This window comes from Thunnus maccoyii, chromosome 21 (assembly GCF_910596095.1).
Source record: "Thunnus maccoyii chromosome 21, fThuMac1.1, whole genome shotgun sequence".
Lineage (NCBI taxonomy): Eukaryota > Metazoa > Chordata > Actinopteri > Scombriformes > Scombridae > Thunnus > Thunnus maccoyii.
In genome coordinates this window covers 18,859,320-18,887,255 of record NC_056553.1, presented here as the reverse complement: position 1 = coordinate 18,887,255, position 27,936 = coordinate 18,859,320, and the positions used below count along the sequence as shown (strand labels likewise).

Below are 27,936 nucleotides of genomic sequence, written 5' to 3'. Positions count from 1 at the left end.
ACGTGATACTGTTCAGCAAGTTTCCGTGTTTACAGGGAGGCTGGTCGGTGTTCAGTTTCTACAAAGGATGGTGTGCAGTCATGGCCTTTTTAAAGACGCGAGAACGAACCAAGGAAAGGTTTGTGGTCCTTCACCTGGTGTTAACATCACATTGTTTCAGATAAGGGGGGTCTCTCTGCGGGTTTAGCCCGAGCTTTGCAGCAGCAGCGTTTTTTTCTCGACTGTGTGATCTCATTAGTAACGTCAGGCTGCGCCACTCAGCTAATGAGAGCTGCACTGTCTGTGTGTGATGCCCTGTTATTACTGAAGGCAGAAAGAGTGGCCTCAGAGAGGAGCAGGAGTTTAATGTGCAGTAGAATATGTGACTGTCAGCTGCTGCTAATCAATTTTTCCTACTGTGTTGGTCTATTCAGAGTTAACTATTATGACACGTCCTCTCTATTTGAAGAAGAGAACAACACATACAATCCTAAAAGTTTCTCAAAATGACATTATGTAAGCTTAAAAAATACCTTCCAAAGGTCCTTGAGAGGGTTCCAGGGGGTCACCAGCAAAATGGTGAATAATTTATGTTCACTATAATTCCATCCATAAGTAACACAATGGCAGAATGTATGACTATTTTGGTCAAAAATCTTATCAGATGGGGGACCCTGGTTTAATTTGTGTCAGTTTAAGGGTCCTTGACGTGAAAAAGTCTGAGAAACACTGTCTTAAAGTGCATATTGACCATATAGAAGCTACAGTGAACAAATGAAAGTAGTATTGAATAAGTCTTTGTTGAATTATATATGTTCCAAATTTACCAGAAGGATCACATGACTCATCCTTTAAAAGCTTTTAAATTGTGTTGCCTGTGGTTCTGATCTATTGTGAGGCGTTGCACTTTCAGTCAGGATCTACTTGGCTAGGAAGAAGAATTGCTCAGCTCTGAAGAATGGAGGTAAACAATTTCAGCAACAGCTGTGAAGAGCTGTCTGAAGACTGGTGGTGAAACTGAATTATAATGTGTCTGTTAGTGTAGTGTTCAGAGAAATCAGATTTAAAGATTGATTACACTTTTGCCTCAATCATCGCAGGTGATAACAATGTGGTGAACATATAAAAATGACTCTCCATTGATGTCGCCTCAAGATCTAATTCACATACTAATACAAAGCTTTTCACATATTTACTGTGGGGATGCATCAAACTCTTTTTCTCCCGATACTGATTCTGGTACCTCAGCTCATGCTACTGGCTGATACTGAGTGCTCATCCGATACCAGTGCTCTCTTTTTTTTACAATCTGTATACCTCACTGCGTGGAACTCACTGGAATCATTTGTATGTAAGCTAACATGACAGCAAAAACACAGAATTTTATAATGGCACTGAAAAAGAAACTGCATTTAAAGGAGAATTCCAGCATTTTTCAACAGAAGTCATATTCCAGACGTGTAAATAATAACACGACTGATGGCTCCATTCCATTAATTGTCCCAGTTAAACCATGTCAGTAAACTGGAACTGGATCAGCTAAGTGGAATACAAACATCATTAGTATTATTAGTTAAACAAGTGCTTTTCCCGCCTTAACTTGGCATATAGACCTTTTCACTACAGGTGTGATTAGTTACATCAATGATTGCTGCAGTTCATTGAGGTGGATCAGTTCAGGACCTTGATCCTGCTGACTCACTGAAATGCCTTCCTGGGACACTTCAGCCATTATTAATGTTACTAGTTACACCTGTGCTCCTCCTGCTATGACAAGTCAACATGTCATAAATAGTTCCAACTCATTTTCTTGCCTCCAGGTTTACTGTGTTCATTATGATGATGTGAATGTTTATGAACTGCATCCAACCAACTGTATTTCCCAACTCCTGCAGCTGTGCCAAGCTCAACTCACTGTACTGTATTGATATGTAGATATACTGCTCTGCCACAATGGCTTTAGTCATTCTCTGGATATATCAGTGGTTGACATCTACTTGCAATGTGTTTAAAATGTGCTTATGATGCTGTTATGGGAAAGTTCAAGCTAGTGACAGAGGTGTGTATTTTCTGTAAGTGAAGGAAGTGAGAATGTCACACATTTAAACCCACATTACTATTCACAGTGTTTTGGTGTACTAATGCATTGCAGAAATATTTCACACTAAAGAGAGCTGCAGGACCGATCCTGCTGACTCTCTAAATTTTTTTTACATTATTATTATTTTATAGTGACTTGTATGACAAGGTCTGACAAAAGATGCCTCATGTAGCTCTTTATATAGCACTATAACGCCAACAAAATTTGTTGTATGGCATAATGATCCTAATAAAAGCAGATTAACACAAGGAAGACTGGGAGTGTTACCAGCCTCAGTGCTACACTTTGTGTACTGTGTAGGATGGATTTGATGGGAAGAAGCTGCTGTTTGTCCAGTAAACAAATAAAACAAAATTATGGAAATTATGGACGGTGCAATGGTTGAAAGGCTCAACCAGAAATAATTTCCAATAGGAATGAGCACATAGGACATGGAGCAACAAGATTTATGGGAAGTGTAGTTTAAATCTTGACAAAAACAGCATCATTGTCACAGTTGTCAATGAGATATAGGCTAGATGCTTAAAAATCCCACAGTGAAGTGATGCCCTGAATTAACTTTCCAACATTTTAGGAGACGCTTTATTGTCAGGTTGAGTTGCAGAGATACTTCAGTATATGTCCCAGATGTGTTGAGCCTGTCTTAGCACAAACAAAAGAGAGCGTGGGAAACTGTGTCACCTCATCAAAAGTGAAAAAAAGCTTCAATCACCGCAAAACGTGTAGGCTAGCCGTTAACCAGAAAGTTTGATTGTTCCTTTAAAAAAAAAAACTATTTGCAACATTGCTTTCAAGTTTTCAATGTATGCTTTCATCTTGAGAGACAATGCTAGCATGATCAAACCTGAATATCCAATACAGGTGACTGATTTTAGCTACATTACTTTGGTTTTCAACATTAAACACAAGTATTTATATTTAAAGGCCCAATCCAACATTTTCTGACCAAACAAATACTATCTAAATTCACATATGTAATTAAAGAGTTTGTCCTAATGATGATCAATTCACATTTTGTGTGTCAGAAGATGATCATTAAAAATATTGGCTTTTTTAACAGTTGTGTCTACAAAACATGAAACCATCTAACAGCATCAGAAAAATAATAACTTAGATTAAAATGTCTGGTATTAATCGGTGTATTAAAAGATCCCTCAATGAATTTCAGAGTGACAGCTGGTTGCAATCCTGGGTTTTCTGATTTTACTGGTGCATTGACCCTTTTGTTTACATGATCAACACACTGTAGCTGACATTTAGCTGTTGCCTTCTGTTATTTCACAATCCTGTGTTGTTGTTCTTCCCCAGATTTTCTCTCCTGTTGCTGGATTTGGAGGAATATTATTTTGAACAGCACACCACGTACCACGTGACAACCAGCTCAACCAAGGAGAGGTAACTTATTAACAGAAATGATCTGTAGTTAATAACTCCAATCACTGTACTGTAACATCAAAGACTGTGGATGGTGTTTCTTTGTGAACTTACAACTAAAATAGCAATGGTTGAAAACCTTAATGTTAGATGTGTTGTTAAGTGAGGCTTCTTTTAACTCTTTAACGCTTGTTGTATTTCTTTTGGTTTGTAAAGAGCAGCTGTTCAAACATGATCTTATCCTGTTAGGAGGGCTTGAGCAAACTAAAAGAAACTCAACAACCGGACAGAACAAGATATTCACATAAATTTGGTCTATTGCCAGGTCAAAGAAAGAGGAATATACACCCAATAAGCAGATAGGGAAGATTCATGATACTATAATTTGTGTTTACACAGTGATTGTGATAATCAGTACATTGTGCCTCTTGTGATTACATCCACCTGAGGGGGAAAAGTTAATTATTAATGAGCCTTTAATAAAAAACCACTGTAAAGCATAGGGATGCACTGATCATCATTTATTCCCAGTACTGATACCTGGGCGTTGGGCATCAGCCGATATCGACTACTGATCCAAAAGAACTGTTGAAGCTGTTTCCTTATTGTGCACAATATCCGTTCATGCATCAGGTTATGTCTGTATGATCCTTTGTGCAGTCTTATTAGTATTAGTGTGGTTATTTTAAACTGAAGGGGCTAGTTGTTAACAGTGTTGCCTTTGTTCCTTCCAGAAAAACCAGAGGCTCATTCAAGGTCTGTTCCAGATCAATCATTTTTGATCCAGAGGATCTCGAAGAGCCAATTATAAAGGTTTGTTTTAATCATATTTTCACGTATATTATGTCTTTTAACCATTGCTTCCAGATAAAATGATTTATTTTCCAACTTAACTGGAAATTATGTATAAAAAATAATGAAGTTGGCAGTTACAGCACTAAAATGTATAAATTGGAATCATGAAAAGGTCATGTTCTATCAAAAAGCAGAAATTATAAGAACTAACAGTATATATGCAGGTTGAGCAAAACGAAAAAATAAGGATAAAGTACTGAAATGACAAACATCTGTGCATGGATGTTGTATTATACATTCTATGTCTGTCTCTACATCAACCAGGTGTTTGTAAATTATTGTACATCGTTTCTGTGTCTGTTTCTGTAACTGCAGATTCCTCTTCGAGACTGTAAGAAGATTGAGTTTTTGGAGAACGAGACCAACCCTTTCAATGAGTGAGCATGGTTTCACACACTGATGTGTATTTAGTCTGTGTAACTGGTTTGGTCACTTTAAAGTAGCCTATAAATGTTAACAACACTTAGAAACCATGTTTGAACCCAACATCTACAAATTATTGGGGTATAGTGTCAGTGTTTTAATTTTGGATTTAGTGCTGATGGTAACTTCCCTTCAAACATTATTTAATTAAAGGACTAAAGTGATATTTTTTTACTTTTGAACTTATTTGATCTGTGTTTTCCTCATAGACCTAAACCATCTACAATCTCTATTTTATGTGGACAGGTGAGTTATCATTTTCGTTAGGATATTGAACGACATCCATCAGTCCTCATGTACAAATATTTATTAATACATGGTATTAATTGTATTATTTATTGTTGCAAGTCTTCAAAGTAAATAAACAACTTCCATTTTCACTTTAATTGCAGGTTATTTACATCAAAGAAAGTAATGTCATAGCACCTTACAGGATTGAAAGGGTGAGTCAACCGAAGCTGAACACAGGATCTCCTGATCTTTATGTGCTCTCAGCTGTTTGCACAGATGTCACTGTGTTCTTTGCTGTGTTTGTACTATGATAATCCATTCATGCAAGTCCTGAAGAGCAAGTCTGTGCATTTATCATGTTGTAGCCCATTTTTATGCTCAGCTTAAAAAACATCTTCCCTTTGGTTGTTCTGGCTGCACCAAGAACAGCATGTTATTGCCACAGCCTAAGACAGTGATGACCGTAGTCTGAGCTGATTATTATTACTAATAATTTTAAACTGAAACTAAAAAAGTGAAATCTTAAAGCAAAACTCTGCTGTCGAGGTAAATGTATGTATGAAATTCAATCAATCACATTTGAGTGATCACAGGCTCAGATAAAATGTGGATTTGGACCATTTGGATACTTTGGTACAGTGTGTTCGAGGCATCACATTTGACAACAAGGGAGGTTCAGTCCAGTAAAATTTCACATGTAATTATGTCAACGTTAAGATCTATACTTATTTGGTTGTAGCCATAAAGATACATTTAACCCAAAATCTATGTAGAGAACTCAGAAATGGCTCCAAGATGTGTTCATTCATTTAAATGAATCATTCTTTTCTCATTGAATAAAGGGGACAAACAGGATGACCTTTCAGTTGGAGGTTTGGAGTAAAACAGAAGATATCGTTCAAACGTTACTTCAGGTATGTAGCTATCCCAAAACAATAATGGCTCCAGGTCTGAGAGGAAATTTCTAACATCTAGTGTTAACACAGTGACTGGAGAATAGAGCAGAGTGTAATTGTTAAATGAACTAAGCTGTTACATGATTAGTCCATCTTTCTTTTCAAAAGAGACTCAGGAGCACATAAATCAAAGCACTGGCTGTATTTGCTTAAATGCTCTGGTATGTGTTGGCTTTGTTTTGCTCCTTTTTAATTTGGTCAATTTTGCAGCTCCACAGAGCATCCTGTCTGGACAAGCTTGGAGACCAGACTGCAATGGTGAGTCATTCAGACATTCAAACCTCAAGGACATAGAAGGCATTTTAAAGCCTGAAAGATGGTTAAACACTAGGAAACAAAATCATAAATAATTCATTCCACCTGTCGTATTTACTCCACATAATCCTTCTTCCTTCAATCCTTGATTATAAAGTAACATCGCATAATCCAATTATACATTTCTTCATTTGTGTTTCTAGATTGCAGCCAATTTACAGTCACGACTGGCAAGATCATCATTTGACAAAAACTGGTATGTTGCTTTGATTCTCCCTCCACTGTCTGTTACATCACAGACTTGTTTTTTTTGTGGCCATTTTATTTGTGTTAGGTACTTTCAGTGTTTTAATGTAATATAATAATCCAAAAAAAGTGTCACATCCAGCTGTTTGATACTACAAATAATCAGGGAATATGATGTAAAGCTTTCAGAGCGTTGCTGAGAAGCCTCACATGGAGTGTGCAGTGGAGATGGTCATGCCTCTGGTGTGCAATCCAGGCCACGTCTGCATAACAGATGAAAACCTCTACTTCCAGCCACTCAACGGATACCCAGTGAGCTGACCCCTGCAGTACACCTCACCTCAATGCAAATGAACTATGAGCTCAGGTATTTATGTTGTTTTTCTATGACTTATCATTTCAGGAACAGGTGATTCAGATCAAACTCCACCGAGTCAGGCGAATCTACAAAAGACGTCATGGACTCAGACCACTGGTGAGTACGTTACTGTGAGTACTGTCATTGAAGTTTAGTGTATAAATAGGTTAATGATGTGTTTGTGCGCACGTGTCTCTCCTCACCCAGGGTCTCGAGGTGTTCTGTACTGAGAACGACTTCTGTTCTGACATCTACCTGAAGTTTTACAACACAGCAGATAGAGATGAAATGTATTACTACATCGCCACGTTCCTGGGTGAGAAAACTCAAAGACAGTAATGAATTTATTACAAAGTGTCTTCAGTTCCTAAAATATCTTGTGTATTAGCCTTTGGTGAAACCCTGTAACACACATTCCATAACTGGAACCATTTTTTTCTTCTTTTTTCCTCAGAGAACCACATGACAGAACACACGGCAGAGAGTTACATGCTGCAGTGGCAGCGTGGCCATCTGAGTAACTACCAGTATCTCCTCCACCTCAATAACCTGGCTGACCGCAGCTGCAACGACCTCTCCCAGTATCCCGTCTTCCCCTGGGTCATCGCGGACTATACAAGCACGCAGCTGGGTGGGTCAACAGAAAAGGCAGATATTTATAGATTAATATACAACAAACTGCAGAGGCCTGAGGTGCACGGCATCAGATCAGTACTTTCCACCTCTGATGATACAATGAATGTACTTATGTGTGTCCTAGCTCAGCCAGTAGAGCAGTAGAGGTTTGATTCTCACTGTAATCACACATATTAAAGATGTATCCAGTGTTAATGTGTATCCTTCCTCCGTCTCTCAGATATGACAAACGCCGCTACATTCAGAGACCTGAACAAACCAGTGGGAGCCCTAAACAAAGAACGACTGGACAGGCTACTGGTGAGACTCTGCTGCTTAGAGTAACGAGCAAAAACAGACAATACTGCTTGAGCACATTTTATTCAATTCTTACTATAGATGTAGTCAGTGGGTTTTATTTAACTTACTGTATCTTGGGCAAAGACTCAAACTTTAGTCATCTTTCTTTCTCTATCTGCAGTTCAGTTGAGTGTTTGCTGTTTTTACCATGTTTGTGTCTTTTGAGTGTCCTCAGTAACCATTGACTCATTCTCTCGTTCTCAGGCTCGCTACAGAGGCATGCCTGAGCCTCGCTTCATGTACGGCAGCCACTACTCATCTCCAGGCTATGTCCTTTTTTACCTAGTCAGAGTTGGTATGTACTTAAATACTAATACACATCCACAACAAACCGCAGCACATGCCGTCTGTATTCAGTGTGTTTATACGCGTTTCGACCACTATTCAACCACACCGTCTGTTTTCATGTGCGTGGTTGTATTTACTGTAACATCACATCAGGGTTTGCTGTAGACTGAGGTTTGTTTGGTACAAAGCCTGTCAGTTCATTAATTAAAAGGTCAAACACTAACATAGCATTAAAATTCATCAAGTAAAGCAGAAGCAAATTCTCTAAAGAGCATGAAAGGAAACAATTCATATGGGAGCAGTACAGAAGTAGTTGATACATGGTTCTTTGTTTCTGCTGAAACACTTAAGCCAAATTTGTTTTTTATCTTCCAGATAATATTTGAATACTTTCTGTCTTCTCCTCTGCAGCTCCAGAGCACATGCTGTGTCTTCAGAATGGCCGCTATGATCATGCAGATCGCATGTTTAACAGGTAAATTATTTCTGTTGAGTCAAACATACATTTTCAGCTGTGAAGTGAACAAACACTTTTCATTGTATCAGTTCACTAATCTGGCCTACAACTAAAATAATGTTTTTAAAATGTCTTGTCATCAGTGAGGCAATGCAGACTGTAATTTGAAAGTAAACTTAGATGATAGAATTTAAGGTTTTTTTTGTTATTTGTGTTTCTTAATTACTTGTTGTTCACTTTTGCACTTATTGTAAATATGTGAGCTAATGTTATTCCCCCTGTTGCGTGAGGCGTGTTTTTGTCTTGCATAGCTCACCATAAATAACAGCTCAGTGTGATCCACGTTCAACACCCCGTGAATACTGAAACTGGCTGTTGGACACACTTAATTCACATTTACTGGTGTTAATTGAAATCATGTCTGAACAGCATGTAACAACTAAACATGATTACGGTATTTCTCTAATCAATTTGACAGTTTATGAACATAACAACATGCCAAATTGTAATGTATGAAAAAGTGAGGAAATGTGGTATTTAACAGTTTAACAGTCTAATCTTATAAATGACTAAATTAAATTGAGTATTTGGGCTTTAAAAAAGTTTTAAGATATTATTTTTATTTTGTTTGTATGAACTAACATGTATTTATTTTGTTACAGCATAGGTGAAACATGGAAAAACTGCTTAGACGGGGCCACGGACTTCAAAGAGGTATAAATATTAATCTATTGCACATTTTATCGTTATGTTAGTGAGACACTATGGGCCATATTCCCCAAATATTTGCTTAATAGTGAAGAGTTGAATGCTATAATGTGGCTACAATATGGAAAAATCAGAAAGTTTCTCATGGATGGGATCATTTTACCTGTGTAATAGTTATTTGTTGGCATGATCGTTCCTCACTCCTTGCTTAACACGGAAGCCGTTACGATCCACCATCATGGAGGTTGTCCCAAAGCGCTTATTTCTGCTTATTTCTGAGGAGCCATGAGTGAGGATACACAAGAGCAGCCTTCCTGAAGTCTTTACTGGCCGACACACCCCTTAAATGAGTATCAGTTAATTATTGGGTGCTGCAGTTGGTCAGACTGATCTGATACATCTCAACATCACTGAGTGGAGACAGATTACAAATTAATCTTTTAAAATTTTATATTTTATTTGTTTTCTGATTCACCATCTAGTTGTAAATCTGTGTTAACTGTAGGACTGATCAACAAAAGATCCATAAACAACTTTCTTCATTTATTAGATTTTTCTTTTTGTGATCTGTTATTTCCCCTGTTAACTTTAATTATGGATAAAATTAAATTAAAGTCAGGGAGAGTCTGCCAGCAAGAATCAGTTTTACATCATTTTTCATCATATCCACTCAGGCACACATGAGGCTGAGCATCAGGTTTGATATGAGTTACATCATTTCCATTTTCCCTGAAACATTTAGCCAAATAAGTCATTCCCAGTGTTAAAATGACACCGTAATCACATTCTGGGTTATTAAATAATGAATCCACAATCAGACTATCAATAAATACAGATGCAAATAATGAATAAATAATATAAACGCATTCTGCCAGTAGAAATGGTTCATGTGTCTGAGCAGGACACAATACAAAGTATAAATACAGAATGCAGGTTTTTATTTATGTGCAGGTGTTTGTTAAACAGGTTACAGGCTGCAGAGAGAAAACAGTTGCTGGCAGTGATAACTGTATCAGCATAGTCAACATGTGTGCAGATACAAACTCCATCAAAAGTCACTCCAGCTGTTAAAGCCGACTGACAGCTGATCCAGCTGTGATCAGCTGCTGCTGTCATCAGAAATAGACATCGCTTCGCGTCATGTCTCATTTCTCTAAAAACATTTTCTTGTTTTCACTCTCCTCGCATCTTTTCCTTGAGTCTCTCTTCAGTGGGAGAAACTAAGATGCAAGGAAAGGAGGCAAGTGAGGGAAACGTGGATGCAATCAAGGGAACTGGGATGTACCTCATGTCTCCCAGTGCAGTCTGTAGTGGTGTTTTGATATGATTCCTCTGTAGATAGACATGTTACATGTGTTATCTGACTTATCTCTTCTGTCATGCAGCTGATTCCAGAGTTTTATGGGAATGACTCCAGCTTCTTGGAGAACAGACTGAATCTTGATTTGGGCAGAAGGCAGAACGGAAGCTTAGTTTGTGATGTCACTCTCCCACCATGGGCCTCAGGTAACTTCCTGTTGACCATCTGATGATCATATACATCCAAACTCTATCTGGCCCCAGCTGTCTCGTGTCATCCTTGTCATACTGGTAAATTGTTCTTTCAGTCTATGTATAATTGTCTTGTTTGTCATCACACCAGATGCCAGTGATTTTCTTGAAAAGCACAAGACGGCCCTGGAGAGTCAGTACGTGTCAGAGCACCTTCATGAGTGGATTGACCTGGTGTTTGGTTTTAAGCAGAGAGGCAGTGAAGCTGTAGCAGCCCATAATGGTAAAATAGATGACAGCTAATTTAAACATTAAATCCACCAACAATGGACAAAGACTAATATTTATCTCATTGTCTTTCAGTGTTTCACCCCCTGACCTATGAGGGTGGCATCGACTGTGATAGGTATGAAAGAAAATTCCTCAAGAACTATCATTCCAAATATTTACCACTACATCATGTATCTAACTTTCACCTTCATGTCTGTGAAAAGCATCGAGGACCCTGACCAGAGAATCGCCATGCTGACACAGATACTGGAGTTTGGCCAGACGCCTAAACAGCTGTTCACCAGCCCTCACCCTCAGAGGATCACACCCAGGTTTCATAACATCACTCGAAGCTCCAGCCTCAACTCACAAGTCAGCGAGCTGTCTCCAGGTAGCACTGCAGAAACACATATATAATGATGTGAGAAACTGCACACAGCACAGTTACGTTGCTACCATGGTGATAAGACAAGTGATCTGATATGGAGTCCAGTTGTTTTTTGAATGGAGAACTTTATTTTTGTATTGCAGTGAAAGTGATGGTATCTCCACATATCCATACTGTAAGTTTCTCTCTGTTGTTTCCCAGCCTCTCCGGGTGAAGACTCATCCTTTGAAGACCTGACAGAGGAGAGCAGGAAGATGGCCTGGGCAAACATGAGCAATCTGAAACCAGTGTCCAGCCACAAGATCCATAAGGAGTAAGTCAGGAGGCATCCAGTTGGCTAGAATTAGGTCAGGGTACACATAAAAATTTCATATCCACACACAACTGTGTAAAGTGAAATGAAAGCTCTGGTATGTATATGAGGAAGTGCATGCAAAGCAAGAAGGTAGCAGGCAGCTGCAGTGTTAAAGCAAATAGCAGTGTATTAAAAAGTATTGTGAGAACACTTGTTTTGCGTAAAAGAGGAACAGCTGAGGACAGGTGGCCGCTGTAAAACTAGTTCAGAAAATAACAGGAAAAAATGCATCTCTAGATCACTTAACTGCTTTTTTGTCGGTCATTGTGTAGAAACACTTTTATTTTTGACATGAAATATTTAAGACCTCAGAATATTGCACTTATAAAGTACTTCCAAGTTCTCCTACCAATGTATTTGTTTACTTGCAGAAGTTTTTCAGGATATTCAGGTTTGTGGTGTGTTTTTAAATAATTGAGTCCCTCTGCTGAATGTGCAGGGCTGTGACGGGCATCACTGTGACTCGAGACGGAGCAGCTGTTTTCTCTACATCTCAAGGTCCGGAAAACATTTTTCAAGCTCTTGTTCTTTTCTTTTACAAAGTCAGTGTAGATTAGTGTTGAGGTGATAAAAGGACAACTTCCATTGTTTCCACCTTGTACAGCACGTTAACTGTGTCACTCTTTCTTCCAGACTCAACACTTAAAATGTTTTCCAAAGAGTTGAAGGACTTCCAGAGAAGCATGTCTTTCTCTAACATGGTATACAGCTGTACTTTACTTTCACATTCACCTTTTTTCTCTGTGTTGCTTTCTCTTATATTCTGATTCTCTCTGAACTTCTGGACTGTTTTCAGGCCTTATCGTCATGTTTGATGCTAGCAGATGGTAAAACTGTAGTGTGTTCTTCGTGGGACAACAATGTGTACGTATAAAATATGTCCACATTTGGTTTGTTTTTAAAATAAAACTTCAGCTGACCCGCACTTTCCTCTTCCTTAGTTATTTCTACTCCATCCCGTACGGCAGGCGGCAGGACACGCTGATGGGTCACGATGATGCCGTCAGTGAAATGTGTTGGTTTGACGACAAGCTCTACACGGCGTCCTGGGATTCCACTGTCAAGGTAAGTTCAAGGGTCTCGGAAACACGCTAATGATGCGACAACATGACGGTTTTTGTCTTTATGATTAAACCCTCAGTTAATGTCTAATTGCCAGTTGAGGACATTGAATCATGTTGTTCATGTCACAGGTCTGGCAGTGTGCTTCTGATAGCTTATCCAGTCACAAGAGATCCCAGTTTGAGTTGCTGGCTGAGTTGGAACATGACGCTGGGGTGAGTGAGGATGATAACTGTGGTTTACATACTATATGTAAGGTTTACTTATAAACTGAAGAAATGTGTCTGTATTTAAACCATTTACAAAATTGTAAAGTTGATATAATATCCTTGATGCATACAGAAGAAATGGAGCTTAATGGGGTCTGATTCAAGGTCAGGGTTCTGCCTGTTTGGCTGTTATGACTTGTGACTCAACATATCTTCATTATCAGGGTGGAAAAAGTTTATTTTCTCATAGCCTGTGTAGTTGATAAGCCAATATGCATATTTTAATGTTGTATGGAATAATAGAAATGATATTCACTTTTGTAACATACTTACAAAGGTTAAAACCCTCTTAAAACCAAATTATCTTGAAAGATAAACATGTTTGTCCAACACTGAAAAGTAGAAGCAGCGCTGAAAATGAACCAACTTGTTTTCTGTCTTTGTATCTCTCTCATCTTCAGGTGAACACTATTGGTCTGAATCCGGCAGGGACTCTGCTGGTGTCTGGCTGTAAGGATGGGACCGTCACCATCTGGGACACCAGCAGCTATGGAACACTGCAGCAAATCCACTGCCACGCTGGGACCATCCATCACATGGCCTTTAGTCCTGGTATGTGTTCAACCGCTCTGGTTGGTGTGTAATTGCAAAGTCTGGACTTATTTTTTATATGCTGAAGAGAAAGTCTTAGAATTCAACCTTATGTGAAACTGGTAGGTTATATATATGTAATCTACACAATCTGCCCTGATACAAGGTATATGCTAGAGGTGTGCCTTTGCAGAAACCTTTGATAAATATCTATTTACCAATCCAATTAAGGGGCTTCTTGATTGATGGCTTCACTTTTCATCAGAGCCTACAGACTGCCTTTCAGTTGGGGGAAAATATTGTTTTCTCAAGAGTCATTACAGCAATTGGTTCTGTTTTGCTCTTTAAGCTCCTTATTACACCTTACAAAGCATTTCAACTTTAACACTGTATCAAAGTGGCTGGCATATATTTGTTTTGGTTTGCTGTATGAGTCAAAGGGACTTTTACTGCCAAAACCAGGGCAATTTGATTGCCAACATTACAGAAGTGGACATCTCAGTTTTTCTTTTTGTCTTTGACTAAACAATATTGTGAGTTATCAGAGCTGAACTGATAAATGACATGAAAATGATCTGGGCACCTAAAAGTGAATTTTGAAGATCTGAGCAGTGTGACAAATCTGCTCCCTTTTGAGAGAGTAGAGAAAGACGAGACATCAACCTAAACTAGCCTAGTCCCGCTGTCTTAGAAAAGTAAATTAGCCTTTAAGAAACAACTGACAGTGAACCTTCGGGTTGCCTAGAAACCATGCCAGACTTTAAAATAAATGACAGATTTTTTTTTGCATCCTCAGATAGTCGACATGTTCTCAGTGTTGGTGCTGACTCCTGCATGAAGGTTATTGATGTCCAGACGGGAATGGTGATCTCATCTGTGAAAGCTGAAGAGGAGCAAAGGTAAGATCCCACCAACTGCAGAGCAGGAAAGACTCTCACCTCAAATTACAGCTTTACCCAAAGCAGAAGGTCCTTGGAAAGCCAGGAAGTCATAGAATATCTAATTAAGAACCATTATTATATATTTTTTCCACTATGAAGTGACAGTTTTTTGCCCTAATTCAGAACAGGATTAGTACTTAAACATGTACAGTATATAGTGGAATCTGGAAGTCAGTAGGATTTAACCTTTAATATTTGTGTGTGTTTCCAGGTGTTTCTGCTGGGACGGGAGCTCAGTGCTATGTGGGGGGCAGTCTGGTGACCTCCTGCTGTGGGACCTGCTCAGCAACACTGTCACCGCAAGGATCCCTGCACACTCAGGTACAGATTATCTTCATTCAACATTCACCTGGTTAAAGAATAATGTAACACCAGACTTAAAAGCAATGTTTTCGCTTCCCTCAACTTTCAAGCCTGTTTCACCTCTGACCACACCCAACAGTGATGTCACTGGGTGCTGGAGTACACCTTTACATCTCTGAGACACGTTTTTTTCCATCAGTTTTTCTCTTTTTTTCCCATCTATATATAAATAAAATTCTGAAAGCTTTAGCTGTATCATTGGTGGTCAGTAGTTTTGTGCCAGAAGCAATTTTCCTTTTATATAGAAGGCAAAACTAGATTTGGTGGATTGCTCACCAAATCTGAACCAGTGGCTCACAATAAAACACATAGCAGATGCCAGATGAAGCTGAAAATCTTTGTTAGTAATGTAGTAACAATTTCATGAGGTAAAAATGCTACAAGTAGCACTTTCAATGCAGTATGTTGGAATATAAAAAGTTTCATTTTTATGTTCTTGAATGCTTTATGTTTATAGAAAACAGAGATAATTATTATGTCTTTGCCCAGGTGCGGTCACGGCCATGTGGATGAATGAGTTGTGCACCACAGTGATCACAGGCGGAGAGGACAGACAGATGATCTTCTGGAAGCTCCAGAGTTAAAGAACTGTCTTTAGAAAAAGACTTCCAGTGCAATAAACTGGACGACACTGGCCAAGTATCCTGCAGACTACAAGACCCAAACATCTGACTTTGAACAGAGACTCATTTAACAGCCGTGAAGACTCCAGAACTTGCTGTAAATGTACACTATCACAGAGCAGCTGGAGGGGGAGGATGGTCACAGTCTCAACAAAATGTCAGTCCAAAACTAAACAAAAGGTCATGTTAAGATCAATTGCTTTCTGCATATTGAGAGAAAATGTCCAATTGCAGTATTGTGAATGAGAACAGGAAGCTACTAAAACAGTGTACACGCCTTATTTTTCACTTTTGTTTTCAGCCTATTCTGCAATTGTTTGTACTTTTATTTTCCCATTTATTATGTGTCATGTTACACTGCTTTTTTAAATTAGCAATCATGTTTCTATAGCTTTATGTGCGTTTTATTCTGTGAAGTGGACTCATAATGTCTGTCAGAAGCTTCAGGCTGCTCAGGTGTTATCATTACCAAATAACACTGACTTTTAAAGTGTATCTTTCCTGTCTCTCCTTTGTTACCATAATGTATAGTATTATCTAGTTAACCTGTGAATAATTATAATCACATAGCAGTTATCCAAAAAATTGTACAAAAGTGCTTTATGAAAATGGAAGAGAGGAAAAGAATAAAAAGTGTCAGCAAGCGTAAGAATAAGAGGACAAATTAACAAGTCTTGAATTAAAAGTGCTACCCCAACATGCAACTAACATTGGAGTATGAAATACCTTATGTAGACTTGAAAGGTGGCTGTACAAAGTTTGCTTCTTCATGGAGAAAATTTTCAGCTTGACAGGCTGGAATTATGTCTGTTATAATGTCTTCCAATAGTGGTAAATTTCATGGTGGAAACAAGTATCACAGTGTCCATAGAAACATCAATGCTAATGCTGCTCACGCTAACTTTCCAGTTCTTCTAATTCATTTATTAAAAAACAAACTCCAGAGTCCAAACTAAATAACTACAGACAGGATCACAGTCTGGCGTGTGAAAGAGCTCATCCTGAGGTAACAAAACAACACATTTTGTAGTAAAGATGTCCTCTTTTGTGTGAAAAATGAAGCACAATTTACAATATACATACAAAGATTTGGCTACTGGCACTAATCAATCGAAACTTAGACATTTCTTTATATCTAAAGCAAAAAGTTTACAAGGTGAATATTATTAGATTATAATTACATTTCCACTCAGTTTCTGCAACTTTTCATTACATCTCATTGGTTTCAGTTAAATGTTTGTGCTAAAGACTGTCACATCATTTATCTGAAAGCTTTGGTGTTGGAATGGACTAGAAATTGCAACAAGTGAACAATGTCACAACTCTCCTTGTGAATCTGTTGCCTTGTGAGCCTTTCAGTGGCCAATGAAAAGTGGAACATAAGTGATTCAAATGTGAAATGTTGAAGCTCAGAAGTATCACATATCTCATTTCTTTTCCGCTGCATTTTTCTGTGGACAAAAGACCAAAAAAAAGACACAAAGTTAATACTATACTAGAGGCTCATCAGTTTCTCTGGTAGATTTAATGTTCTAAAACTGTATTTAAGTAAATACTTTTTCTAAAAAGTGAAAAGGTATTTACTTAATTACTTAGCTTCCAAAAATTGACAAATTCAGGCTTATTTCAAATTGTTTACTGCTAAATCACACCACCTGCTACTCAGCAGCTATCTCTCTATGAAGAATGTTGCCTCAGTGTGAAAACTTACCTTGCGCATATTGCCAAAGAGTTTGAGCAGCTTTGGTGTTGGTGGTTTCGGTCCAAAGAGGGTGAGTCCTTTCTGCTTTTCCTCGTTTGTTTTAGCACCTGCAGGGCCTTTGGCTTTGATCAGTTTCCTTTACAATCACACATACACACACAATCCTTAACAAGCTGCATCTTATGTACAGTAGTATAACAAGGATTTGACTGATGTTTTAAAAAAATTCACTAAAACAGCCATAATCACAATAAATCCTTTGCATACTTAAGGAAAATCTGACTAAAACTCTTCTTTCTGTTGCGCAAGCACAGTTAGAACATGACTCACCTTCCCTTCCTGGCCAACACTTTCTGAGACTCTGGGTAGTGGACGAGAATATCAAACAAGTCCTTCTTCTCCAGGACAGAGAGGTTAGCGAAGCCATGTGCTCTAACGTTTGCTGTGCGCCTGTTTCCACCATCTTTGGCAGACTGTAGTAAACTGTGGGAGATGGAAGCAGAAATAAACCACTTGTCCATGACAGTTAACACAGAATTGGTTTGATATGAATTTTTTGGTCATTAAGGGTAGAACACTCAGCTAACAAAAAAAGTCGGTGTTGGCATTCCGTACAATTTGGAAACGCATGGGACAAACAACGAACACACAATATAATACAATTTAATGCAACAGCCCTGTGATATGCACTGCTTTTGTTAAGTTGATACTGTTCAGAAAACATAAGTTAATTTGCAGGATGTAGGTTATTCATACTTTGATACAAGTAGCATCTTTATAACATGCTAATATGCCCGTATTGTAACAAAGGTACAGCATTTTAAGCTTGCAAATCAATTTATTCTTACTACACCCTCTTGCTTAAAACAGACTTGTAAATGTTAAAATTTGGTGTAATTTAGCTTTAAGATAAGAAAAATATGATGGCACAAGATTTGACCAAAGCAAATATATTATAATTATCATGCCAATAAGTGTCATCCCTTACACTGTACTGTACATCATGATTAGTAAATGCTCCTGCAGACTAACCTGATTTCTCCAAATACACTGCCAGCCTTCAGTGTGACAAACACAATACTGTTGTCAGGTCCTCCCACCACCTGCACCGCTCCACTCTTGATGATGTACATCTCTTTACCGATGTCACCCTGCAGAGGAGAGCGCAAGATGGAAACACAGGTCAGCATTACACTCAGATCACAAAACCTCGGTCATATTGTTGGTTGTTTACTTCATGATCATCACCATAGTTTAACAATCTTTTTATCCAACTGTTTCACACTGAGACGGACACGCTCTCACAAATACTCACTTTCTTCACAACAAAATCTCCTGGTAGAAAGATAATAGACTTGAGCCTCAGCAACATGTCCACCAACATCTGCTGGTCACAGCCCTGGAAGAAACAATATCAGTATGCTACAGTTATTATCATGCTGTTTGACTCCATATTTAGGTTAAGTAGTCAAATACATTCATTGTTTCTCAGCCAATGTGTCTTGACAGAAAAATAGGGTAAACTTTTAAAACAATGTCATATGATTTCATGACTGTGGGCTGATTGTTTAGTTTGTCTTCTTGTCAACAGTCCTGACACAGGCTGGTTTCCCAGCTCTAATGCAAGAACACAGTGAATGTTACGACACCTGAAACAGTGCAATCTTCTGGAAAGTCGCCAGGTTGATGTCCACAGCGATGGCCGTTTTCATCACCAGAGGCAACTTGTCCAGCAGCTCTGACTCATCTGAAGGTGACAACGTGTTTGCATGCAAGGAAACAAGGATAAGAGAAACGTGGCAGCAGGTAAATGATACTTCATCATTATTCAGTCATCCCACCAACAGGTTTGCCTTTTTTTTTTTTAAAGGAATTCTTAATTGAAATGCAGTAATGCAGTATGGAAGCCTGAAGAGGCCCTACAAAAAATCAGTGTGTATTACTATTTACTGATCTTTGATTTGTGATTTTGTGACCACAACAAAGCACAGCTTGTTCTGTCAAGATAACAAAATTGTGATCATGAGAAAAACAGACAAAGGAAGATAGTAAACACAACACATGTCCTCTCCAGTTTTCTGTAGTACTGTATCCTGCATTATGCATCAACTAATCTTATAAGAGTTTCATCAGTTTGGTTTTGAGTAGAGTTTTAGTGTCTCATCAGGTTTCTGGGATAAAGTGCTCTGAGACTGAGTAAAGTTTTAAAAGCTATGCCACCACATGTCATCAGACAAGTTCTAAATGCTTTAGTTCTGTAACAGATTGGTTAGTGTTTCATGATTTGATCCAGTGCTTCAATGAAACAGATTAAAAAAAAATTACAAGTAGCTCAAAATAAATCTGCATGTTGTGCTTTACAGTGCTCTTACAGATAGACATACATGACAGACTGGGCTGTCAGTCAGAGATCCACCTATGCTTTGTTAAGTTTAATCAGAAGTATACTGGTGACAAGAGCACCAAAGATATTATATGAACGATTATTTTCTCAGTTTGTTCAACACAATTATCAAAATCAATATGCAACAGAAAGAAGGTTCATGTTGCCTAAAGCAAAACATATATGATACAGAAAACAGTAATGTACAGAGCCATTAGCAGGTGGAATTCATTGCCAGTGCATATTGTTAAAAAAATACAAAAGATAGGTTTAAAATATCGTTAAATAGTATCTCCAAACATTTCAGGAACCATAATTGAATTGTGTGTGTTTGTAAACTAGTAAACTAGTAAACTAGTGTTTTCCTGTTGAACAGATGACAATTTTGTTTTTCTTCTATAGGTACTTGATTGTTCATCCTATGAGATGAGCTGTTTTGTTTCTCGTGTTTATGTGATTATAGTGTATATGTATAGTGTAGTGTGTATGACTGTATGTGTGGTGGACCCCAGGAAGAATAGCCAATGCAATGCTGGTGCTAATCCTAATAAAGAAAGAAAGAAAAGACTCACCCAACATGCCCTGAGCAGCCCAAGTGTAGTTGTACCAGGTCCGGACTCTGTTCTGGACATGCCTGGGGATCGTATAGGTGTTCATGTAGGCAACGCATTCATCCATATTTGCCCGGAAATATGTCTCACCTGCTGTTGCTGCTCCTATGACGTCTCTCATCTGAAAGAAGGAAAGAAAGAAAGGGAGAGTGTTGAAAAGAAATTAAATTAAAATATGTTCTACAATTGCAGAGAAAAGCTTTTGATAAGAAGTGCATTAAGAATAGATAAGAGTACTTAGTAACACACTGAATGACAGGGACAAATATACTGGTCTAAGATCCTCGAACATTTGCCACATGATAGATTTATGAATCCTCCTACCTGTCCAATCAAACTGGAGAACACAAAGATACCAATGAAAAAGTTAGCCATCTGAAAGCAAATCTCAAAGATGGTTACAGGCTCTGAAAGACCCCCGATGTTGATCAGACTGCGCACAGCATAGTAATAACAACGCAGGTACCTGTGGAAGGACAGTAAAGAGTGAAAAAACACAGACAACATGCAGCAAAGCATCTTTATTTCATTTTAATAAAAAGACACTATAGTACCTTCATGCTATGTTTTGCTCTTTTCAATAACACATACAACCCATATGACAGGGGAATGTCACAGTGCATTTAGAGAAATATATGGAATCATTAAAGGGTACATAATACATAAAAACAGTGATGGTGTAACACTGGTAAAGGGTACATTTTCTGAAGAAAGTTTACACATTTCCTTCTTAAATAAAGCTGTATCAGATTAGGTTTTTGCTGAGGTGATGCTAAATGGTTGGTATGGTATTGCTAGGTGTTTGCCACATTAATCTTGCTTTCTCTGTGTTAGCAAGGTTTCTTGGGTGTCAGTAGGTGGTTGCTATGGTATTCTGGGTGGTTGGAAGGGCATGACTAAATGATGCTTGTGGTTGTTAGGGCATTTACAGGTGCTCCAGCTAGACAGATAGGCTGCATCTGGCATCACTCCAACTGCCCCTGATATAATGGATACTCAGTAATTTACTCTATAGTAATTATGACTGGAATTTTCATATCTATAAATTGTGACTTGTTGAATTGTGGGATTGGGAAGCAGTGTACATACGATGGATGCTACTTTTTTCATTCCACTGTGTGAATTTTTGATGTGCTGTATAGAGCTTAAATTTGGACACTTTAATAAAATGGCAAACTAGTGAAAATAGTGATTTCAGATGCAGCCATAGAGAGACTAAATGACATTTTCAGCACCATGGACAGAGGCTGAAAGAGGGATGGGCTCACAGTGTTTCAGCACCACGGAGAGAGACAGAGACACTTGGCCTGAATGTCGGCGTGAAAGCACCATGGAGAACTCTAACAATGCCACTAATGGCCCTTAAATCATAAATATCACAAACATAAACAAGACAAATGTAAAAAGTACGTACGCTGAGCCCTTTCCACTATACACCCATAAGGTCTTTCCCAGACCCTGGTATACTGAGGCACTATAGTATATACAGGCATTGATATGCAGCATGTAAAGCAGGTAGCCTGTGGTGCGAGCCACTCTGCATCAGAAAGAGAGCAATAGAAAAAGACAATAATAGATGAGGTAGATTAGATAAAATATCACTGATCCATGTGGGAATCAATAGCCAATGCAGTTCCAACACCTTCCTATTCTCTTGACTGAGAAAGTGTGTCCAAACTTTTGACTGGTACTTTATACACTGTATATTGCCATGAAATCAGCAGAAGATGTATAATGTGAAGAAAATTTTATAATAATTAATTCAACATAATATGGATGATGTTCAAAAGCCAATCTTTAATCCAAACAATTTAGCAACAGAGCCCACTCATATTCCTAACAATAAAAAAAAAAATATTTAGCCTTTGTACTAAGAATTCAATAAAATCAGTGTTAATCTCCATGGAGGCTTGTTTTACTCCTGTATTTACTCCACAAGCATTTACCTCCAGATGTAGGCCTTTGCCATGATACTCTCCAGTCGATCACTGAACTCAAAGAAAGACTCAATCTAGAACACACAAGGAATAAAAGAGGAGAAACTGAACAGGAGCTATGAAGTCACACAAACAAAAATCCCTGTTTTTCTTCATTTACATCTTCAGTTAAAAATAATCAGCTGCCTGCCTACCCTGATGAAGCGGTTGAGTCGGAATATAGAAGAGAATCCAAAATACAGGCAGAGAAGGTCAAAGGGGATGATGCTGATCATATCAGTCTACAAAAAGAGGAAAAACAGAAATTTGGTTATGTTTCACAACAAGTTTGTTTAATTCTGTAATTTGATTTGGTCATATTACATTCTCACCTTAAATCGCTGCGATTTCCGATAATGTTCTTTAGTCAAGACTCTGTCTTTCTGCAAAGTATAGAAGTATTTATGTTAATTATATACAGTGATAACATTCAGAATGTGTGTGGAACACAAAATACAATAATGATATTGTGACTTACAATAATGTCTCCGGCTTTGACAAACTGAAGCCGAGGCTGCCAAACCACAATGTCAATAACATTCACTACGTCACTAAGAATGTCACAAGTTATCCAGAAGGGGTTCATAAAGGGGTTGTGGTAAGGGAAGGCCAGTCGGGCAGAGCAAAACCAAGCGTTGTAATTGTATGCCACCGCTACGAAAGTCAACCAGCTTATGTACCGACGATCTGCAGAGACAAACACACAGATTTCAGTATTTTTATGCATCTCATTACTTACTTAGCCTGCAATGAGCTCACCCACCTGTGAAAGGATCTATGGTGGTCCCCAGGATCGTATCCATCTTCTCTTCTATGGGAAGAAGGAGGACCTCGAAGCAGGAGCAGTTGATGTCCGGGAGGATCTTGGCTTTTTTCCTGGCCTCCTCTGCCAGCCTCTCCTCCTCAGCTTTCTTCTCTGCCTCCAGCCTCTTCTCCTCATCCTTTTTCTTCTTCTCCTCTGCCTTTTTGGCCGCCTCCTCTGCCTTCTTCTTATCCGCTTCCTCTTTTGCGATGCGCTCCTCCTCCTTCAATCTGATGTAGTCCTCCTTCCTCAGAATGGGCGCTGAACAGAACAGAATGATGACTTGTTAAATGGCACTTCTTTGTGGGTTTGTTTTCTGTATGTATGCATTGGGTTGTTTTCGCCATTACTTACTGACAGGTGGGGTGATCTCCGGAGAAGTGGCATACGGGTCGCTGACTTTCTCTTTGAGCGTCTGCGTCCGCTCTCTTAACTTCTTGATCACAAATCTGAGGCAGTCATCTGTGTAACGGGTGTAGACAACAGGTGGAGTCGGAGGGCGTTCTTCACTGAAAACAGGAATACAAATCAAAAAAGAAAGACGAATTAAGGAATACCATAGACAAGATGACACTGAATTATATGGGAGGGAAGAGAAGGGTCCTAATGAGAGAAATAATATTTAAATATAAAATATAATAATATAAAAATGATAATAAGAGCTGTAAGGAAAGAAGAGAAGAGGGACAAAAAGAACAGGGAGGTTTACTTTGCTAAAATAAGAATTTCCTTTTTATAAACCAGAAGAGAGCATTCTCAGTTAATGAGTATTCTATTCTCAATAACATTATCAGGTATGACAGTGTAGTTCATGTTATAATTATCACTATTGAGCATCTGTAGTAGAAGAAAAAACACGCGGACACACTACCCTACATCACCTCTTTAAGAGGCCAAACATTGGCGAGACCACAAACAGGTTGGATTTCTGTTCCACTTTTAACTAAACCTCTAAGAGAAAATATGATTAAGATAATTTTTCTTTCTCTTTTAGACAAGACTATTTCAGCTGAAGCTGTCTTGCAAAAAAATAATATAAATCATTATCAGAAAAACAATATATCAACTCTCCAACTTGCATGTGAATGCTGTCTCTATCTCAGTCACAAATACTGCTAAGCTCCTAATCTCCTTTCCTACTTTAGGAGTCACAGGCTGCAAGTCACGGTGTTATTGTGGCTGCTGTTACTGCAGTGCGTACAGTCACTGTGTCTTATTGTAAGGAAAGATAAAATAATATGTGGGGAGTTATATAGAGTCAGTCTGCACAATAACATGAAAAGGATTAATGTATCCTGTTTGGAAAGTAAATACAAGATGTTGACATTTGGATGTCAGACTGGAGCAACAGTCCCTAGTCCCAGTGCCTAAAGTCAAATCATTTGAAGTTAAATGACAGCTTGTCCATGTAAGCTGTCTGAAGCTGATGTAGTACGCTACGATGATTCCTAGAAACTAATGAGGAGTTCCTAAAATGGACAGAGCTCAACCTCAAGCAGGATCAAAGTATTCTCAGCCAAGTCAAGTTTATTTGCGTAGCTCTTAATCACTACTACAGTCTCAGCTAGTATCACAGTACTTGTATTTTGAATACAGTGACTAGAGACATAGAAACGGCACTGCTTAATGCATCTATAATGTTGAGTGGTGATTTAAATGCTTAAAATATATGTTTAAAACATCCTCTTCCTGTCTCAAACAGAGCTCAGTGAATTTAATCTCATATGATCTCAGCCTGGAGGCAACACAAAAGACCTGAAAGATTGTTAGAGTGCAGAGTGTTGTCAAGTGCTGTACCAAAGTACAGTTTTGAAGTACTTGTGCTTTATTTGAGTATTTGCAATTTATGCATTTTTATACTGCTTCTACACTACATTTCAGAGGTAATAATAAGCGATTTTTTCAGTGAGGTATTGCTACTTAAGTAAAAATGTCAGTACTTCTTCCACCACTGCCCTGATGCAGTACCAACTATATCAGCTGAAAATACAAACATTCTTCAAATTTAGGTGTTAAATTGTGCAGGTTTTCCCAATCCAGCAATCGTCTCTTTTATCAACAGTAATAAACAATTATTCTCTGTCATCTTCTTCTTACTCAAACAGGCAAACAAAGTAACTCATCACTAACACTGACTAACAAACACTTATTGAACAAGATGGTCCAATGACACATAATGGAAAGGTTTTGTTGATTTATGAATTATTTGTTGTACGGCAAGAGAAGATAATTGTTGTGATTATCCAATCTCTGTGTAGAATCCTGATTTTCTAACATTCTCTGGATAAAATGGTCTCAAGTCAGATTAAAAAAAAATCATACTGAAGTATGATCTGTGAGATCAGTAGGAAATAAAACATCTGATATCCAACATAAACATTCAGCTCAGAGATAATATATCTTCTTCTCCCACATTTATCTGTGCACAGATGTCAGCGCTCCTTTTTAAGCCTTTTTTACAACTTCTCAACCTCGACAATTTCAGATGACCATCTGTCATCTGGTCTCCACAGCAGTTAATGCTTGAGTTGAACACTTGTACTATCATTCAATTAGTTTCCAAAATGGCACTTTCCTGCTTTCCTGCTTTCCTGCTTACTTTATGGAAGGGCTCATGCTTTCTTTTCATGCCCGAAATCTAATTTTGAATATGAGTCCCATGAGAACAGTCAAAGCAAAGCAAAAAAAAAAGTGAGTTTTGAAAGCTTAAGATGACAGATGAATGGCAAATTAATTCAGTCATCAGTACTAAAAATAATATTATATGCTGACTTTTAGTTTGTCATCTGATCAGTCATTTCTTTAGGTGCATGATGTGTTCTTACCCTTCAGCCCCCTCTGGATTGGCAGGATCAGCACCTGCTGCTGCAGCTGGAGCAGCTGGAGCAGCTGGAGCAGGGGCAGGAGCTGGAGCTGTAAGAAAATGATAGCAAGATATTTTAATCTGTTTCTAAAAAATGAAATTTAATACTAATATCAGCAGCTATTAATACCCGAGACAAAAAGAACAACACAGTGAACCAACTGCTTAACAGTTCCCTCATAACCTGAAATCACTCATTTCTGCATTATATACCAGTGTTGTTGTAAAAAAAAAAAAAAGATTGATCCTCATCTGATTTTTGCAGACTGATAAAATATGACATTAGTCTCCATGCATGTAATTTACAGCATAGTGTTCTTCACACTCACACACCATTTCATCACTGTAATAAAACTTGAGTGTCAACATTTTTTGCATTTCTGTGCACCGAAAGACTTGCCATTACATAAGAATGTTTGCATCATGCGTTTATGTCAGTAAGTTGTTGATAGTTTCTGCATTATATTTATGAAGAAAGGTGCTGCATTTCCAGTCAGTAAATAAGAGTTCACTGGTTCACTCGATATGGTTCAGTTCATGACCATGTCATTCCATTTAGCAAAACTTAAAATCAAAGTGTATAAAGAGAGTCCAATACAACACAATGTTCCACAAAAACTAATATAGAGCATAGAAAATAACACCAAATCCTGGTCTGTACAGGTCTGTGTAAAGAATGTACATGTAACACTAAGCGTAATCTGGCGTTACTGGAAAACAAGCATGCAAACATTATAATCAGTATAAAACTGAACATGGATGGATGGAGTTAGACTAAATAAAGCAAGACTTCTAACCTGGCTTCGGCTCTTCCTTTTTGGGTTCTTCCTCTTTCTTCTTCTCCTCTTCTTTTTTCTCCTCTTCTTTCTTTTCTTCCTCTTTATTTGGCTCCTCTTTCTTTTCCTCTTCTTTCTTTTCATCCTCCTTCTTTGGCGGTTCATTTTCATCCTTCTTTTCAGGAGGCTTTTCTTCCTGGAAAGACAAAATAACGAAGTAGCGAACAGACGAAAATGAGAGAGACAAATTATGAGACAGAGTAGGACCCGGTTGTATGACTTATTTTGTTGCAAGTGCATCTAAAAATGCTGAAAATGCTACTACAACAAATCCAGACCCAGGCTTCAGTTTTGATATTTGCTAATTCACACAATGACCCTGGCAATTAATTCTTGTCTTTCCCTTCTTAACTTTGCTCATCTAGGCCCAGCCTCTTTGCTGAGGCTACAACAACAACTGTTTTTATCAGTGCCAAGCTGCTTCAGAGGCTCTTACTGTTTACCTTAAAACAACATGTGTGTGACAAACAAGAAGAAAATACAAAAGCTGATTCACTTAATATTTGCATGTAAGAAAACTGCCAGACAGTTGTTCAGGGGGCAGCTGATAAATATTAACAATTTTATAAAATTAGCAAGTAAAATGCATTGATTTTACAAATGTCAAGGTAAAACAAATGTTTTCAAAAGTACATTTCTATTCTAGTTTCTTGAATTTTCAAAGGTAATAATAGTAGTCGAGGCCTTACCTTCGCTGGTGGAGCTGCTGCAGAAGGTGGGGCAGCGGCTGGAGCAGGGGGAGGCTCGGGCGCCCTTATCAACCTTTTCAACCTGCTGAACATGGTGCGGTTGTGTGTGGACTACAGCGAACAGACCTGCTCATCCACTTCTCCTCCTGAAGACCCCTTTTTCCATGGATCACTAATCCTTACAAGAATCCCATGACCCACAGTAGTCCACGCCTCACATCCAAACAACAGACTGCGGTAATTTATTCCTAAGGCCCATTAATTCCCTGTAAAGGGGAGTGCTCTTTCTCCCAGAGTCAACAGATCAGCTATCAGTGCCACTAATCAGTGTCACGCAAGACAACTGTCTTCTTGCCAGCAAAGTGGCAATTTAACATGGACCATTTATTTATTGGCACATAAGTAATGGCGATAGTTGATATGGAATACAAACATGTCTTCTTAATAATAATTACACCCAGTCACAGTACTGAAGGTTTGATAATCAGAGTTATTGCTATTATTACAAACTGGTTACTCTTTTTGCCATTAATCTTACTGAAATAAATGTCAGTTCTCTGCTTTACCTCTACATT

At 38.3% G+C, this 27,936-nt stretch overlaps 2 protein-coding genes across 2 annotated transcripts; one reads left to right on the top strand and one right to left on the bottom strand.

The window, feature by feature from the left end:
- The first annotated feature begins 8 nt into the window (after positions 1–8).
- On the top strand, positions 9–16,177 carry nsmaf (neutral sphingomyelinase (N-SMase) activation associated factor). The gene is made up of 31 exons (XM_042399776.1): positions 9–118; positions 3,389–3,475; positions 4,189–4,267; positions 4,625–4,686; positions 4,942–4,978; positions 5,125–5,175; positions 5,806–5,877; positions 6,130–6,177; positions 6,378–6,430; positions 6,603–6,732; positions 6,824–6,895; positions 6,986–7,094; positions 7,233–7,409; positions 7,635–7,714; positions 7,958–8,048; positions 8,453–8,516; positions 9,161–9,212; positions 10,592–10,712; positions 10,849–10,980; positions 11,061–11,103; positions 11,192–11,358; positions 11,557–11,668; positions 12,150–12,208; positions 12,344–12,411; positions 12,507–12,574; positions 12,652–12,775; positions 12,904–12,987; positions 13,443–13,593; positions 14,369–14,471; positions 14,725–14,834; positions 15,366–16,177. The coding sequence occupies exons 1-31, from the start codon at positions 81–83 to the stop codon at positions 15,458–15,460; spliced, it is 2,739 nt and encodes a 912-aa protein (XP_042255710.1). The 5' UTR covers positions 9–80; the 3' UTR covers positions 15,461–16,177.
- cngb3.1 (cyclic nucleotide gated channel subunit beta 3, tandem duplicate 1) lies at positions 15,832–27,454 on the bottom strand. The gene is made up of 17 exons (XM_042400193.1): positions 27,362–27,454; positions 26,498–26,501; positions 25,799–25,886; positions 23,328–23,482; positions 22,935–23,234; positions 22,650–22,858; positions 22,504–22,554; positions 22,327–22,413; positions 22,142–22,206; positions 21,610–21,732; positions 20,520–20,661; positions 20,157–20,316; positions 18,851–18,948; positions 18,517–18,600; positions 18,234–18,352; positions 17,532–17,684; positions 15,832–17,337 (listed from the first exon to the last, which is right to left on the bottom strand). Exons 1-17 carry the CDS (start codon positions 27,452–27,454, stop codon positions 17,169–17,171), a joined length of 2,100 nt encoding a protein of 699 aa, XP_042256127.1. The 3' UTR covers positions 15,832–17,168.
- Between the last annotated feature and the right edge of the window lie 482 nt (positions 27,455–27,936).